At 47.4% G+C, this 15,267-nt stretch overlaps 2 protein-coding genes across 9 annotated transcripts in view; one reads left to right on the top strand and one right to left on the bottom strand.

Moving 5' to 3' along the window:
• The window catches only part of LOC118514633 (rap guanine nucleotide exchange factor 6), a 39,246-nt gene that overhangs the window by 20,235 nt on the left and 3,744 nt on the right, over positions 1-15,267 (top strand). For 3 of the 6 annotated variants that reach the window (XM_036061640.1, XM_036061642.1, XM_036061641.1), the window contains 4 exons: positions 6,215-6,403; positions 6,476-10,400; positions 10,469-10,867; positions 11,520-14,107. In XM_036061640.1, the coding sequence (XP_035917533.1) occupies positions 6,215-6,403; positions 6,476-10,400; positions 10,469-10,867; positions 11,520-11,605 (4,599 nt within the window). In that variant the 3' untranslated portion in view covers positions 11,606-14,107. Of the gene's footprint in view, positions 1-6,214; positions 6,404-6,475; positions 10,401-10,468; positions 10,868-11,519; positions 14,108-15,267 lie in introns of those variants that run through there. The other 3 variants (XR_004906684.1, XM_036061643.1, XM_036061644.1) reach the window with 1 other exon arrangement.
• LOC118514636 (caltractin-like) lies at positions 2,695-5,891 on the bottom strand. Of its 3 annotated transcripts, XM_036061648.1 has the most exons (4): positions 5,075-5,886; positions 4,911-4,989; positions 4,648-4,808; positions 2,695-4,157 (listed from the first exon to the last, which is right to left on the bottom strand). In XM_036061648.1, exons 3-4 carry the CDS (start codon positions 4,648-4,650, stop codon positions 3,570-3,572), a joined length of 591 nt encoding a protein of 196 aa, XP_035917541.1. In that variant the 5' UTR covers positions 4,651-4,808; positions 4,911-4,989; positions 5,075-5,886; the 3' UTR covers positions 2,695-3,569. The 3 variants fall into 3 exon arrangements, with proteins under 3 accessions (XP_035917541.1, XP_035917540.1, XP_035917542.1); XM_036061647.1 differs by having other exon boundaries at positions 4,911-5,891; XM_036061649.1 differs by lacking the exon at positions 4,648-4,808 and having other exon boundaries at positions 4,911-5,887.

The raw sequence follows: 15,267 nt of genomic DNA, 5'->3' as shown, positions 1-15,267 counted from the left end.
CTGCTGCTACACCAGAAGTGGCTCGACCGGCTCACGGAGTCGTCTATCATCCAGATTAGACACACAGCACATCGCAGACGCGGTTTAAAAGGGCTCTCCTAATGAATGTTACTTGGTTCTCCAGTTCGGTTCAAAGACTCGCGCGCGCGCCACCACCAACCACCCCTTGATGATTGTGATGGTGGTTGGTGAATCATGCTGTCACGATTCGATTTCATTTGTCGGTCTCGGTCTATGCTCTCCTGATAATGGACTTGCTGCTTCCCGGGTTTGCACATTGCCCCTACTCTGGGGGGGGGGGGGGGGGGGGGCGCTTCTGTTGTCCATTTCTTTCTCCCGTGCTACATACGCACATGCTCTTGTACTTGGCCAAGTGTCGTGAAAGTGGACTCTTTGCTTCTAAAAGCCATTTTAAGCCAAAACATTTTCCCTTTCACTCGACTCACGTCTCGAGCATTTTCTGCGATCAAACGGTTTAAATCGTACGTACACGTACGTTAAGAAAGTTGGGATTTGATTAGTTTATGCTCGTCATGCTAATTTAGCCCAATCGCACCAAAGTTGCGCGAGAAGGTGTACCAATTATCGACAGCAAATAATAAATAATTATTAGCTTCAGAAAATAGCTGATCAAGCTTTACACATGATTTAACAAGCCATTTCACACTGAGATAATCGCGGTTGCGAAATTTATATTCCTACATGCTCGGTGGAGCGTAGTGCAGCTAATGAATATTCGCTTGCTTCTTTAATCATTATTCATTCATTCACTCGTTCATACCATGTGAAGCGGTCAAAAATGGAACGCTTGGAATTTTTAAGTCCTCTCCCGGCCACACCTGCCCGATGACGTTATTACACAACAGCCCACTCGATTTCTAATACATAAAGGATGTATTAAGTCGCACGCCTTATCATTTCCGATCGATTCGTTTCTTCGTTCTTCTGTGTGGTGTAACTTGTTTCCATCTGTGATGATTCGAGGGATGCATCCCCGGAGCCAACATATCATATGCATTTTTTGAGCTAGTGGCATTGAAAACGGGCCGTTGTCTGTGTTTGATTGACATCTAATTAAAGCTCATACGGGCTGCAAAACAATTCTGCCTGTGGGAGCTCTGCTGGGAAGGATTGCCGCTGGGCCCGGGTGAACTACTGAGATCCCTTCCGGAAATAGACCAACCGCCAATGCCCATGTGTGCAGATGGCATGGGATGTAAAATCGGTAGAATTCATTCGTTTGTAAAATCGAACTCCGTCAATATGTGTGTATGTTGTGCCTGCAGGGAAACTCGGGAAAGTGTGTGTTTCCATCCTGATGTGGTTATGGCAGACCCTTTTTTTTTCTACTCCAGTTGGGGTATCCGATCGCTGTAAGGTTATTTTTACGAGCTCTAAATTTTCCGGGTTGATAATTTTTGTGGATTTTTCCTATAACATTTGTCCCTTGTTCCGATTCCGGGCCTTGTTTTTGCAGCTACTGTGGCGTTTTTTGATTGCAGAAGAATGATAGATTTTCTCCTGTCGGGAGGTATCAGAATCTCCCGTATCTCCCGAAGCTCTGGAGACTATTTTTTAGAGTAAATACCTAGAATTGATTAGACATAAACTGTAATCTCTTGATTGTATCTTATTGTACTTCAAATTGAATGACGTATTTCATTTTATCGAAGACGTATTCAACACGCATCAACCTGTGATGGCCTTATCATGCTGCCCTAACGCATCTATTCCAGGTAGCTCAAATAGTGTAATGAGTAACGCACGCTCTCGATTATACACACTCGCCCGGAGGAATGGAATCAAATCTCAACCTAGTCCATGGCGGCAATTAATTTCTGGAGAGCGCTGAGTCTTCTGGACAAAAATAAAAAATCGATTGTCTTCCAGCTCGTAATAAAAAGCCCTTTCATGCCAGATTTCTTCTCCGACAACTGGAAGTCACTCGTTTATGGACAGAGTGGAACTCTGGAAGTTCTTCAAGGATAGCTTCATCATTTCGGATGGAATATTATTCCCTCCCAATTTTATATTTCCCATCGTCATTCAATTTTGTTGAAGAAAAATATATTTTAATTTTTTTGAACGCCTTTATGTCCCATCATCTACGTATCAATAGCTGCTTCTGCTGCTGCTGCTGCTGCTAGATGCTGAGGCATCGTGTGCGCTTAGCCATATTTAAATCTCATCTCACTGAACCTTTCTTTAAACCGTTCCACTAGCGTGTGTATCATCGAGCACGATGCACATCTTACAAAACCCTTTCAGCTTAAATTCCTTGCCTTTGTTCCAGCAGTTTGGTTTGTCTTCTCTCTCCTTCAAGCTTGCTTGCTGCTGGTGGCATCTATGATTTTTTTTTAATGTTTTTTAACTCACTACAATGCTGCGGCCTTATCGTAAAGAAGTCATAGTGCGTGAGGCTGTGGCTCCAATCCGCGGAGAACCCTAATTTAACTGTCATCGTTTCAGGCTTTTGTGCTCTCATCCCTCTCAGCTCGTCCCTATCTGCTCTACGAGAGATCAGTAAAATGCAGCTTTTAATACTTCTTCTTTAGTCAATGCGATAAGAAAACGCGAGTTAGTGAGTGTGTCTTTGTCTCCTGTGTGCTGGTAAAGCTTGGTTGTATAGAAGTGTCTCCACCATTTCCCCTGGATCGATCTGCCAGGCCGTGCTGTGCCTTCTTCCCTTTTTTGTGTGTGTGTTCCTTCCTGAGCGAACCGTTTCACGATGATGCATTCAAATTCTTTGTCTACTGATTAAAACAAGCACGCTTTCGTTGTGCTGCGCTTCTCTACTAAGTAAAGTGTGCCGTGGAGGGAAAAGACGCATTAGGTGGGAAATTCAAATCAGCTTGCTTGCATCACCGAACCGGACTATGCTTTGTGCCGAGAGCCAGTGTGTGTGTGCGTGCGGGTCGAGTTGCACTAGAACCGAGCGAACGAGCGTTTGCTACGCTGAACGTACCTACATCATTAATAGATTATCAATAACACATTGGTTGTCATCAGGGTTAAAAATGTGCGATCATTCGCCTTTTTTTGTGTGTGCTCTCCTTATCAATAGCTACTTTTATGCGCTCCGTTAATAACTGGTAATAGCTTTAAGAATGCCCTCTTTAAGAGGAATAAGAATCCGCGGGAAAAAAAAACGAGAAATGTGTGTTGAGAGATAGGTTGGAAAATTTCGCCCGTTTTCCCTAGTGCCATGGGGTCTCTCTCTCAAATGCAGTTAAAGGCTTGTTTGTTTAAATGTTTTGCTCACTTTTGGTGTGATGGAATGGTGAAGGAGATTACTGTGGAAGATTCCTAGTTTCAGCTGTGTTGCTTCGAGCTTTTCTAATTCGTTGATAAATTCAAATCATTTCTTTTGGCGGCTCTTTAAACCTTTCTCCTGCCGATAGTTTCAGTGTGTTGGAGTAGCTATTTCCCCCCGTTTTTTGGCTCAGTTTCTTTTAATTGTCCTTATCCTGTACGTTACGATATCAGAGAAACCCTGGCTGGCAATCAGAAAATAAATGCATTCGATTAGATTAGTATCCTTAACCGTGATCCCTCTTTCGCTTTCCCCTTTAGTACAGACTAGTTTTCTTCATAATACGCAAAAACTCTTCCTGATTAACCTCCCCATCGCCATCCCGATCCGCCTCGTCGATCATTTCCTGCAGCTCCTCGTCCGTCAGATTTTCGCCCAATTCTTTCGCGACTCGTTTCAGATTCTTGAACGAGATCGTACCCGTCTCGTCATCGTCAAACAACCGGAACGCCTTCAGTATCTCCTCCTTCGAATCCTTCTCCGCCATCTTCACCGTCATCAGCTGCAGAAAGTCGTCGAACGAAATCTTTCCCGAACCGTCCTTATCGATTTCGGCAATCATCTTCTTGATCTCCTCCTTTTTCGGTTCGAATCCGAGCGCACGGATCGCTACCTTCAGTTCCTTCGTGTCGATCATACCGGTACCCTCGGAATCGAACAGATCGAACGCTTCCTTGATGTCCTGCCGCTGTTCGTCGGACAGTTCAAATTTGGGGCCGGATTTTTTGCGTCCACCAGCACCACCACCACCACCACCGGTTGTAACGCCCGTCGTTCCGGTACCGGTCATGCCCGTTTTGTTGGTGGTTTTTGTTCCTGTGGAAACGGATACGGATCCGGACGCCTGCAAATAAGCGAAAAGCAAAAGAGGGGAGAACATTGGTAAGGTGAAAAAAATAAAACCCCCGCAAAGGTCAAACAGTAAGTGGTTTTGTTTGGGATGCTCTGTTCGGTGTTCTCTGGAGGTGTGCACCAAAGGGAGGAGGTGAAACATTATTTTCAGACCACCCGCTCAAACAGCATCGTGGGGTATTTGGTTGCGCGTGGGTTGGCAGAAATGTTTCGGCGAAAGTTGCCCTTGACCAAATATGTGTGCGTGTGTGTGTGTGTGTGTTTGGGCAACATTTCCTAACCGCACCGTGGGCACAGCACGGGACCGTGTGGGATGTGTGCACACGCAAAGAAAGCAAATGAAATTAGAAAATGCTTAAACCAACAGAAAAGTATGCTCACTAGAAGGGGGAGGAGGGTGGAGGGTGGAACGTGAAGGGACAGATGGGCGGGTGCAAAAATGTTATGCTAACGTTTTGATTCCGACGATGGACCCTTCTTACCATGCTGGGAAAAAGTTGTGTGTTGGTGACTTTTGGTAACTTTCTGGCTGGCTGGCTGGCTCACTCTGCTGTCTGTCTGTTTTCACACACTCCGTCACAGACTGTTGTTCCAATCCGGTGGGTGTGTATGTTTCGTATGCTGCAGTATGGGGGACACTGTACTGAAGAAGCCCCCGGGGGAAACAGACGGCGGTGTTAGCACACACACTCTAGCTCTCGCGCTGCTGGGGATAGATTATGTAGCAGAGCCAGCAGCAACCTACCTCTATGTTGCCCTTGGTTGCTTTGCGATCGTTGTTGTTGGTTGCTGCGGCTGGAAATCCGTTGCTATAGGGAGGGGGACTAGCAACGATGTGTAACCACGGGCACCACTTTAATTGGTTGCTGAGCACAAACAACACCTGCCACAAACTCTACCGTATATTACCGTTGTTACGCGGAAAGCGAAGGACACTTTGCCTGTAGTGGCGGCCCCTACTTCCCGTTCGTCGTATGCGGTTACCGTCGCGGACACCAAAAAGGCACAACAATTATATTTGCACGATAGAAGAGGATGAGTTGTTGTTGTACTATAACAGGCGCAGATGCTGACCGAATACTGGCGCAACTAATTATCCATCCGGAGCCTTCCTGTGGTTTTCCGTTCCACTTTTTCCCCTATACTGTGCGACGTAGCCGTACAGCCACACGGCCAGCTGTTGAGTTTTGGCACAAACGCAGTCTGATGGCTGTGTGTCGTATTATCGATTGCATGCACCCGAATCCAGACGGAGACGCGCGAGCTCACAAGGCGCAGCAGCAGCAATCGTTCGAGTGACGTTGTTTAACGTACGAGACCGAGCCACCATCGGTCGGCTAAACAAATGTGTGGTTGCTATTGTTTTATGCTATGCATCGAGCATAAAATCAAGTATCGATGTACGGAGAGCGCTGGCTGGAGCAACAAACAGGACCAGACACGGCGCACGTTGTTGTTTTTGTTGCGCAATGAAAAAAAGGCTGCCGAACAATTGTTTACTTGCTGATATTTGTTGTTGTTGGTAAAGTTTTCGAACCGGGAAATCGCAAAAGTTGAACTGTTTTACTTCCACAACACAGTTAAAACCACGATACAACAGGAAACAATGTTTCCAAACACACACCAAGCACACACCACACAACGCGGAAGAAGTCGAAAATTTTTGACAGATGTTTGGAGTTCACAGCGCGATGTTGCGCGCTCGGTCAACTGAGCGCGAGTGTGTGTGTGCGTGTACGTTCGGGTCGCGTATCGTCGTACATCGCGCTGCTTTGGATGCTTGTGTGTGTGTACGAGCGAATTGTTTGAAGGCGGGGCGAAAACAGTGCGCGCGCTGACATTTGCAGCTTTTCGCTCTGACTCCTTGTGCTGAATAACATTCAAATCGACCGTTGGGGTTGGGATTGCGCGAGTCTGGAATAAAATAAATCACGGGTTGTGCTTAATGTTTTTTGACAAAATTTCTATGTGGGGTTTCTTTGATTACATTTACATTTCATTGAACCTTCTTTATTGAATGTGTACAAATTGTTTGCTTTCTCTTTACAGCTAACCACCAGCATCTATCCAGAGCTTTATGACAAAGGCAATCGATTATCTCATTCAAGTGATACCAGCCAGGCTGACACCATGACTTCCGTAACGAGCTCCTCGCTAGACTCGGACGAGGTAGATCTCTCCGGTTTGGTGGAATCGGTCGTCGATTCCGACGAAGAGGACATTGCAGAGAGTATAGATGTAAGTGCGACAATTCCCTTGGAAGTATATATCGTTTAAACTAACTCTTTATCATTTTATTTGTCTTCTCAGAGTTTAAGCGTCCGGGACACGGTTCGGGAATGTTTGGAAAAAGATCCCACCGACCGAACGGTGGAAGACATCGAGATATTGCTCGAGTTTACGCAAAAGCTGAAGGCATTCACCAACATGACGTTCGCGGTCCGGCGGGCGCTCTGCTCGGTGATGGTGTTTGCCGTGGTGGAGAAAGCCGGCACGGTCGTGATGAACGATGGCGAAGAGCTGGACTCTTGGAGTGTGCTGATCAATGGGCACGTGGAGATTGAGCATAGTACGGGCGAGGTGGAATATCTGCACTATGGGGACAGTTTCGGCATAATGCCAACGATGGACAAACTGTACCATCGGGGCGTTATGCGCACCAAGTGCGACGATTGTCAGTTTGTGTGCATCACGCAGACGGACTACTATCGAATACAGCACCAGGGCGAGGATAACATTCGGAAGATCGAGGAAGAAGGGCAGGTGGTGATGGTGACCGAGTTGCGGAACAGTACGGGGGAGAATGGATCGCGCAAGGGCTATGTCGTTATCCGTGGTACGGTGGAGCGGTTGATGCATCAGCTGGTGGAGGACACCACCCTGACGGATCCGAACTATGTGGAAGACTTTCTGCTCACATTCCGCACATTTATCGCCAATCCGATCGATATCTCGAAGCAGCTGCTCAAGTGGTTCAACGTGGACAGTAGTAGCGGAGCGGGTGAGGAAAGTGGAGGATCGAGTGATCTCGTCGACGGAGCGGCAGCTTCAATCTCGCACCACCTATCATCGTCAGGGCCCGGGGACAGTGTGCTATGCGATCGGGTGACGCGCGTCGTACTGCTGTGGGTAAACAATCACTTCACGGACTTCGACACCGATCCACAGATGATGGAGTTTCTGGAACTGTTCGAAACGGCGCTGGAGAAAAAGAACATGCACGAGCAGCAGCAACTGCTGCATGTGTACGCGCAACATAACGCAAGGGAAAGAAACGTTACGCTAGCGCGCAGTTCTCGGGACGAGGATCTAAACTTCCAAATATCCGGCGGCCCTGGAGGTATCTTCATCACGCGAGTCGAGCCGAAAACGAAGGCGTACGAAGCGGGACTGAAACGCGGTGACCAGATACTGGAGGTGAATGGGCAGAGCTTCGAGCATGTGACCTGTGCCCGGGCGCTGGAAATTCTAATGGGCACAACGCATCTCAGCATTACCGTGAAAAGCAATCTGTGGGCTTTCAAGGGCATGCTGTCGAATGCGGACGGTGATTCGGGCAAGCTGAAGATCGATCTAAAGAAGGGCCTTCGGGTGGATCTGCTGCAGTCCCAAAAGTCGCTCGATCTGGTAGATAAGGTCGGTGGACTGTTGCCTACGCCACAGTTCCTGATGCCGCTGCCGGTGCGGGATATTGAGTACGGGCGAAAGGATTCGGGCGTATCGACACCGTCGTCTTCCTCGTCGATGAATAACAACAAGGGTGGCAGTTTCATGACGCTCGGTGGCAAGAAGCGCATCCAGAAGGCACTGATCAAGATGAACCTACTGCCAAAGAATAGCGTCTTCCAGGATGACAACATTAACAACAACAACAACAACAACAACAGCAGCAGCAACAACAGCAGCAGCAACAGCAGTAACAGTGCGAACAATGGCAACAGCAACAATGGAAGCACCTACGAGGGTGGAAGTGATCGATCGTCGGGGATCAGTGTGAACTTCTCCTCCCAGGCGTCCTCCATATCGACGTCCTCGATAACGACGGCGGACTCGGACGAAACGCCACCGACCTCCACCTACCAGAGCAATCCGGATCTGCGCGAAAACCACTGCACACCGGCCAAGGCTCAGTCGACGGAAGCGATCATCCCGGCAAAGATGGGCACCACGTACCTGGAGGAGTTGCGGGCAAGCGATTTCCCCGAGCACATTCTGAAGGTGTACAAGTCGGATCAGACCTGCAAGTACCTGCTGGTGCACAAGGAAACGACGGCCCACGAGGTGGTGATGTTGGCGCTGCAAGAGTTCGGTATTCACGATCCGAGCTCGAACTTCTCGCTGTGTGAGGTAAGCGTCGGCGACGGTGGCATGATCAAGCAGCGCCGCTTGCCGGATCAGCTCCAGAATCTGGCCGAACGGATTGGGCTCAGTTCGAGGTATTATCTGAAAACGAACGGCATCACGGAAACGCTCGTGCCGGACGATGTGGCGCCGGAACTGATCCGCGAGAGTGCGGTGCACTTTTTGCAGCTAAACGCGAACGAGCTGGCGATACAGCTGACGCTGCAGGACTTTAGCATCTTCCGGCAGATCGAATCGACCGAGTACATTGACGATCTGTTCAATCTGAAGAGTCGGTACGGGAAGCCGATGCTGGTGCGGTTCGCGGAGCTGGTTAATCGCGAGATGTTCTGGGTGGTGACGGAAGTTTGCAGCGAGCACAACATGATGCGGCGGTGCAAGATTATCAAGCAGTTCATCAAGATTGCGCGGCACTGCAAGGAGTGCAAGAACTTCAACAGCTTGTTTGCGATCATCAGCGGTTTGGGGCATGCGGCCGTTAGCCGGCTGAGACAGACGTGGGAAAAGTTGCCGTCAAAGTATCAGAAGCTGTTCAATGATCTGCAGGACCTGATGGATCCGTCGCGCAATATGTCAAAGTACCGGCAGCTGATACAGACGGAGCTGAACGCACAGCAGCCCGTCATACCGTTCTATCCGGTGGTGAAGAAGGATCTTACCTTCATCCATCTAGGGAATGATACGAAGATTGACAGTTTGATCAACTTCGAGAAGCTGCGCATGGTGTCGAAGGAGATCCGGACGCTGCTGCACATGTGCAACTCGCCGTACGACATACTGACGATGCTGGAGTACAAATGCCAGCCGCCCAGTTCGGCCATGCTGGCGCTCAACCAAATGTCGGTCCCGTCGGGCAGTGGCAATCTGATGCTGGCGCCGCCCGCTCCACCCCCACCAACTTCGCTGCCGGCCGCCTTCATGCACAGTCAGACGGTGAAGCGAAGGAAGAAATCGACCGCCGCCCCGAACCCGAAGAAAATGTTCGAAGAAGCGCAGATGGTGCGACGGGTGAAGGCGTACCTGAACAACATGAAGGTTATTACGGACGAGGACGAACTGCATCGGTTGTCGCTGGAGTGTGAGGCACAGGGCGGCACCACACCGAACACGGTGCAGGTCCGCAAACGCTACCCATCGCCAACGCTTTCCACGACGTCCAGCACCAGCTCGACCAGCGAAGGCAAGAAGGGAGCGCTTGGGTTGGGCATGAGCAGCTTATCGATCGGAAGCGCTAGCAGCGGCAACAGTGGAGCCCCGAAGTTCGGAGCCGCATCGCCGCAGGCCGTCAAAAAGCTACTCTCGCTCTCGGAGCAGACGAAAACGCGTCCTCACCAACCGAGACATCCGTCGGCCGGATCGATCCTACCGCCACCGCTAAACACCATCCACCATCACCACCATCAGCACCATCACGGTGCAATCTCGGGACATCTGAACAGTACGCTCTCTCACTTCCACCATGCCCATCCGGCCACGAACTATCTGCCGCACCACGGTGGGACGGGCATCACCATCAGTCCCTCGCAATCGCCGGCACACTGCTGCGTGGGACCTGCCGGAACCGGCGGCGGAAGCACCGGTTCGACCAACAGTGCCAGTGGTGTGATGGGACCTCCGCAATATCCACCACCGTCGTCGGCACACGCGGCCGGCGGCTATGTGTCTGCGGCCGGTGCAAATGCGGGTGTGCATTTGGCGGGCATGTTGCCGAATCCACCGAACTACAGCACCACCATGTCGATGTATGCGAACGGGCGGCCGGCGGTACTGGCCAGCCGGATACTGGAGAGTTCTGTCGATGCACCTAGTCAAATACCACCACCGATGGAACTGCCGCCGGAGAGTAGCTCCTTCCGAAGTCCACCGAACTATGGTAAGTGATTGCCAGCAAACGGACGATCGAAATCTAACCACCCTGCGTTCCCCTTATATTCCCTACAGCTCAAACGGCACATCGAAGAATTGCCAGCAACAGCAGCAGCAGCAGTACAACCATTCCACCGCCCTACCCAGCTCCTCACCAAAACTTTGGTAACTCGTCCCGCATAATCTCCGCCGTCGGGATCTCACCGATCGCGCCCAACTTTGTTGCGCCGGCCGTCAATGCGCTCTCGCCCATGTACACCGGCAACAGTGGTGGTGGAGGAGGTGGTGTGGGTCCATCAGTAACTTCCTCCGGAGCGCCGGTGTGTGGCAACTTACCGCCAGCAATACCGGCACGACTGCACGAAACCGTTGCCGCTGGATTGGTCGATTCGGCGCCACCACCGTTGCCGCCGCCAAGTATAGACCTGTCGGTCGAGAGCAGTTCCGTGACCGTGCTAAGCAGTGCCGCTTCCGGTGAGTGTCCTTTTAAAGCTCATTTACCATACGGTAGAGTTCGATTTCATTAAATCCTTATTAACGTAGCAAGTTAGTTAGCAACTGTAGTTTAAATCCTTTTGTTTGGAGTAGCTTATTTAGAAGAATATTACGTGGTTAGTTTTTAGTTCGGTTTTTCATCTTGGCGTTACGTCGATCATTATTCTCATTCGTACTCGCTGGCATGCATGTTTCGATAGGGGAAAGTCTGCGTGAAATATGTCATCGATGGGTTTTAAGTTTGTATTTGCCAGTCTCCCGAAAAACTCACCCTTTGTGAAGAAACGTTTGCGCCTAAAGGTATGCAAATGGCATCGAAAAAGCAAATCTCCATTCGAAGCTGTATGCAACCGTTTTAAGTTCTCCTTCGGTTCGTGCTCGTCCTCAATGTTGTTGCATGGTTCATTTTGTTCAATGTGGAATGTGGAATTACATTTTTTTGTTTTGTTGGTTTCCTTCTTTTCACGCCCAACTCTCTCCATGCATTGCGTTTTTTCGGTTCAATTTTTGGTTTTATCCGCATGAGATGTTTGCCGCCATTTGTTTCGATCGGTGTGTCTCTGTTGCGCATGCACATTAGCCGCACAGCACTGAACGCGATGAAACATTTCTATTGCCGAACTTGTTTCAGGTGGTGCCAAGCTAGACGACGATAAGGCGTGCGATTCCGTCGAGACGACGGACTGTTGTGTGGGTACGATTTCGACCGATGTGTAAGCACGTCTAGCATCAAGAGCTTACGGGGGTCCGCTTCGGAACGTCCCGAAAAAATTGAACAAGAGAGAAAGAATTCCAATCAAGAAATACAAACAGAGAGTGGGACAGGTAGTTGTCCACTCGAAGTGCAGCACAGAGCCCCAATAACCTAATAACCGGGGTGTCGTTAATCGTATTTGATGGTCTATTGTTGTTGAAATAATCACATTAATGTTTAAAAAAACAATACAAAAAACACACACACTTAATGTTGCGAATTTGTAAACCCACGCACAGAAATGACCACTCACTGTTGTTAAAGAGGACAGTCTACGCAGTAAAAGAAAATCCACAAACGCTACTGCTGGCTAGTGCGTTCGGAAAAGCGCTGGACAGCTTTTCCAACGCACATTTATTGAATCATATATTTTTTTTTGAAGGAGTTTACCCACTGTAGACAGAGGAAAAACAGGAAGAGTGGTGTGTTGTGTTCTATTGCACAATGAAACTCGGATAAGACAAACTATAGCTGGTAGAGTTTATTCTCGACAGTAAGTGTCGGTCTCTCACTCACTCTCTCTGGAACCTTTTGTGCCCAAAAAGAAAGAAGAAAAACTTATTTCCATCCCAAGACTGATGAAAGCAAAGCAAAGAGATGAAAGCATATTTTGAAACAATGCAACACGTTCACCCCAGAAACCACACACCACTTTAAGAAGGTGGCCCAACAATCTATCCCAACATCTCTACACGCACCAAGCCGCCCGAGCTCGGCAAGGAAAACATATTAATATAATACTATTAATGTGTTGTTGTATGTGTACATGATCCATTCAACAGAAGGAGCATTTATAAAATACTGATTGTTGCATTGTATCCGTATGTGTGTGTGCGCGTCTCTCGCCGTTTTGTGTGTGTGTTGGGAACGGGGTTGAAGTATTAACGTATTTACATGATAAAGCTGTGTGTACCTTGAAGATATTAATGTTGAACATTTGTGTACCGAAATAAAAAAAAAAACAGGATCAAAAAGGGATATCGATATTGATATAACTGTGTTGATAATATACATACACACATACATAGCGAAGAAAAAGTAGCTTTTTCCCCATAGCCATTCTATCGTGTTCCACTGACCAATCGTATGTAAGACAATGGCATTTGCTTTACGGGGCGTTTTGTTTTTTACCTGTATGTGCTCCTTTATGTGCTTGCTTTTAATTGAATCAATTCTTTTATATATATATTGAGGGAATTTTACTTTTCAAGCGATATGAAAAAGGGCTTTAAATTGTCTAACCTGAAACATTTCAATCAGTTTAGTAGAAGCGATCGTTTTGGAGAATTTTTTTGAATAATTTGTGGAAATTAAAATATTTTTTTCCTCACCCAAAAATCCTTTAAAAATACTAAAAACGCAAATAAATATCACCGTATGCAATTGAGTGGCCTCATCAAATGAGTACCTTCCGAATGAGTTCCCGAAAAAGGCAACTCATTTTATTATTTACTTTTGCTTCGAAAGCACTCACCTTGGAATGGTTTCTTTGAGGGAATAATTGTAGTTTTAAGGTAAACTATTCCATAAACTGTTTAATTGATTGCATTAAATGATTGCAAACTTTTACAAATTACTAGCATTATTCGCTTATTTACCTCACAGAAAAAAACCCATCATATCGAAAGCTCTTTTTTAAGCTCTCTGTTAGATTTTTGTTAATATAATTGCCTATAATTGATTAGCTTTCTTAGCAGCAATAAGATAATATACACATAAATGCAAAAACAAAAAGATAGTCCCCTCCCCCCCCCCCCCCCCCCCCCCGTATCAGGCAGCTAGTGAAATCTTTCTATAACACTTTACAGCGATAAATCGCCAAATGGTAACACTATTGAGCAAATACGCAGCACAACCAATGCCTAAGAGCAATCAAAAGAGGAACGAATCACACGCGACATCAGATCAAAATCTGTGTAAAATGATATTCAAAACCCATATGATAGAATAGAATGGTCGAACGTCGTCAAGCGCTTTTAACCAAGCTCACTACATACGGAATATATCGATGTTGCTGACGACGCGGCCCTGAACTCGTGTGCGTTTCCGCTCTTTTTTCTATCAATATTTTGTCGGTGAATTTACATACCTCCTGGAGCCGGGTGACGACAGAGCAGGTGGCAAAAGCCGATTAAAATCATATTATAAGGAGCTAGTAAGATCCTACTTATCTAAGGAAGAACGAGGATCATCGGGGAGACGTGGATCAACCGGCTGTGTTGGTAATGCCCGAATGTATCGCACATCGGGTCACAGGATCAGGACCAGGCTACCAGTCTGCTGTCTGGTGGTGAGACTCTGTAAGATGCAAATCAAAGGTTTGAGCTTCCTTTCAACACTCATAAATGTTCGATAAAATATGTGTCACCACAGACAGACACACAACCACACCACCACACGTCACAGCACAGTGTAATTGGCACATGCAAACATACAGAAAGTACATACCGTTAATGGAAACAAAAGCGCTCCCCCTCTTTGAATGGTTATTAATTTAGAAGTTGATGATGACATTTGAATTTTGTTTCTTTTTTGTTTAAAAGTGAAATTTATAACGGGGTTTCTAAAACGATGCGGAATTTAGTGTACCTCACTTCACCTATCGAAACAAGCAATGCCACGCGAAGAGAGTAACAACAGTGCCTTAATTAGTGTTATTTAAATTGCGGCGACGATACATTTAGCTTCTAAGGTATTCGTTAGGCTCTTGCATTATTATTGATCACCTAAAATCAGTAACAACATTATGGGTGTGCTTATTGATGAATTATAGTATGAGCAAACTAAATTATTGTGGCCCCGAGCTTTCAAGAGGCCGCATGGAATATCTTCCTGTAAGTTGGTTGTGAGGTCCTGTGAGATCCGCGATCATGTAGAGGACTCTTGAACTGAACCGATGCGACAACGGCACCGGTCTACACATGGTACGATCGGAGTTCAAATCCCATTTCAGACCGCCTCCCCGTACGCAAGGCTGACTATCTTGCCACGGGTAAAATCAAGACACAGAAATGGCAGACCGAGACCTCTCGAGGTTGTCCTTGGGTCCTATAATGGGGAGAGAGACCTTATACCAATAACAAGATCCAAGGGCGGTAGATGCTTTTAGGGCATCGAGCTTTCAAGAGACCTCAAGGGGTATGTTCCTGTAGATTAGTTATGAGGCCCTGTGGAACCCCTGATCATTAATTTTTGATTTGATTTGAACTGCCAAAGGGCTTTATCTGACTGACTGACAACATCTATTTTTGGTAGTAGTTTTTGATACAAAAGCTGAAGTCTGGATTTTGATGTCCAGAAGACCTCCTCTCAATCTATACCGTCCACGTGGAGGTCTGGATGGAAAATTCCATTGCACTCGGTAGCGAAACGACGGTTCCATGCTGTTGGTCTCACGCGCGTGGCAACAGACTTAACAACTTAAGCGTCCTGTCCATGTTTTGTTTTGTATTTTGCGCTCTTCTCTTTGCTCCTCTTTGTTGTGCGTATGAAGCTGATCGGTAATTAATGCAAGACACTAAATGATACCACACGGAAGCTTTTGCATAGTGCGACTAAAGACAGGCTCTCACTAACTCCTTGCGTAAATGCATCATCGAAACAAACTAACTAACCGTTATTGCCT

The sequence above is a fragment of the Anopheles stephensi genome, chromosome 3, assembly GCF_013141755.1.
Source record: "Anopheles stephensi strain Indian chromosome 3, UCI_ANSTEP_V1.0, whole genome shotgun sequence".
Taxonomy (NCBI): Eukaryota; Metazoa; Arthropoda; class Insecta; order Diptera; family Culicidae; genus Anopheles; species Anopheles stephensi.
This window is presented reverse-complemented; position numbering and strand designations above follow the sequence as displayed.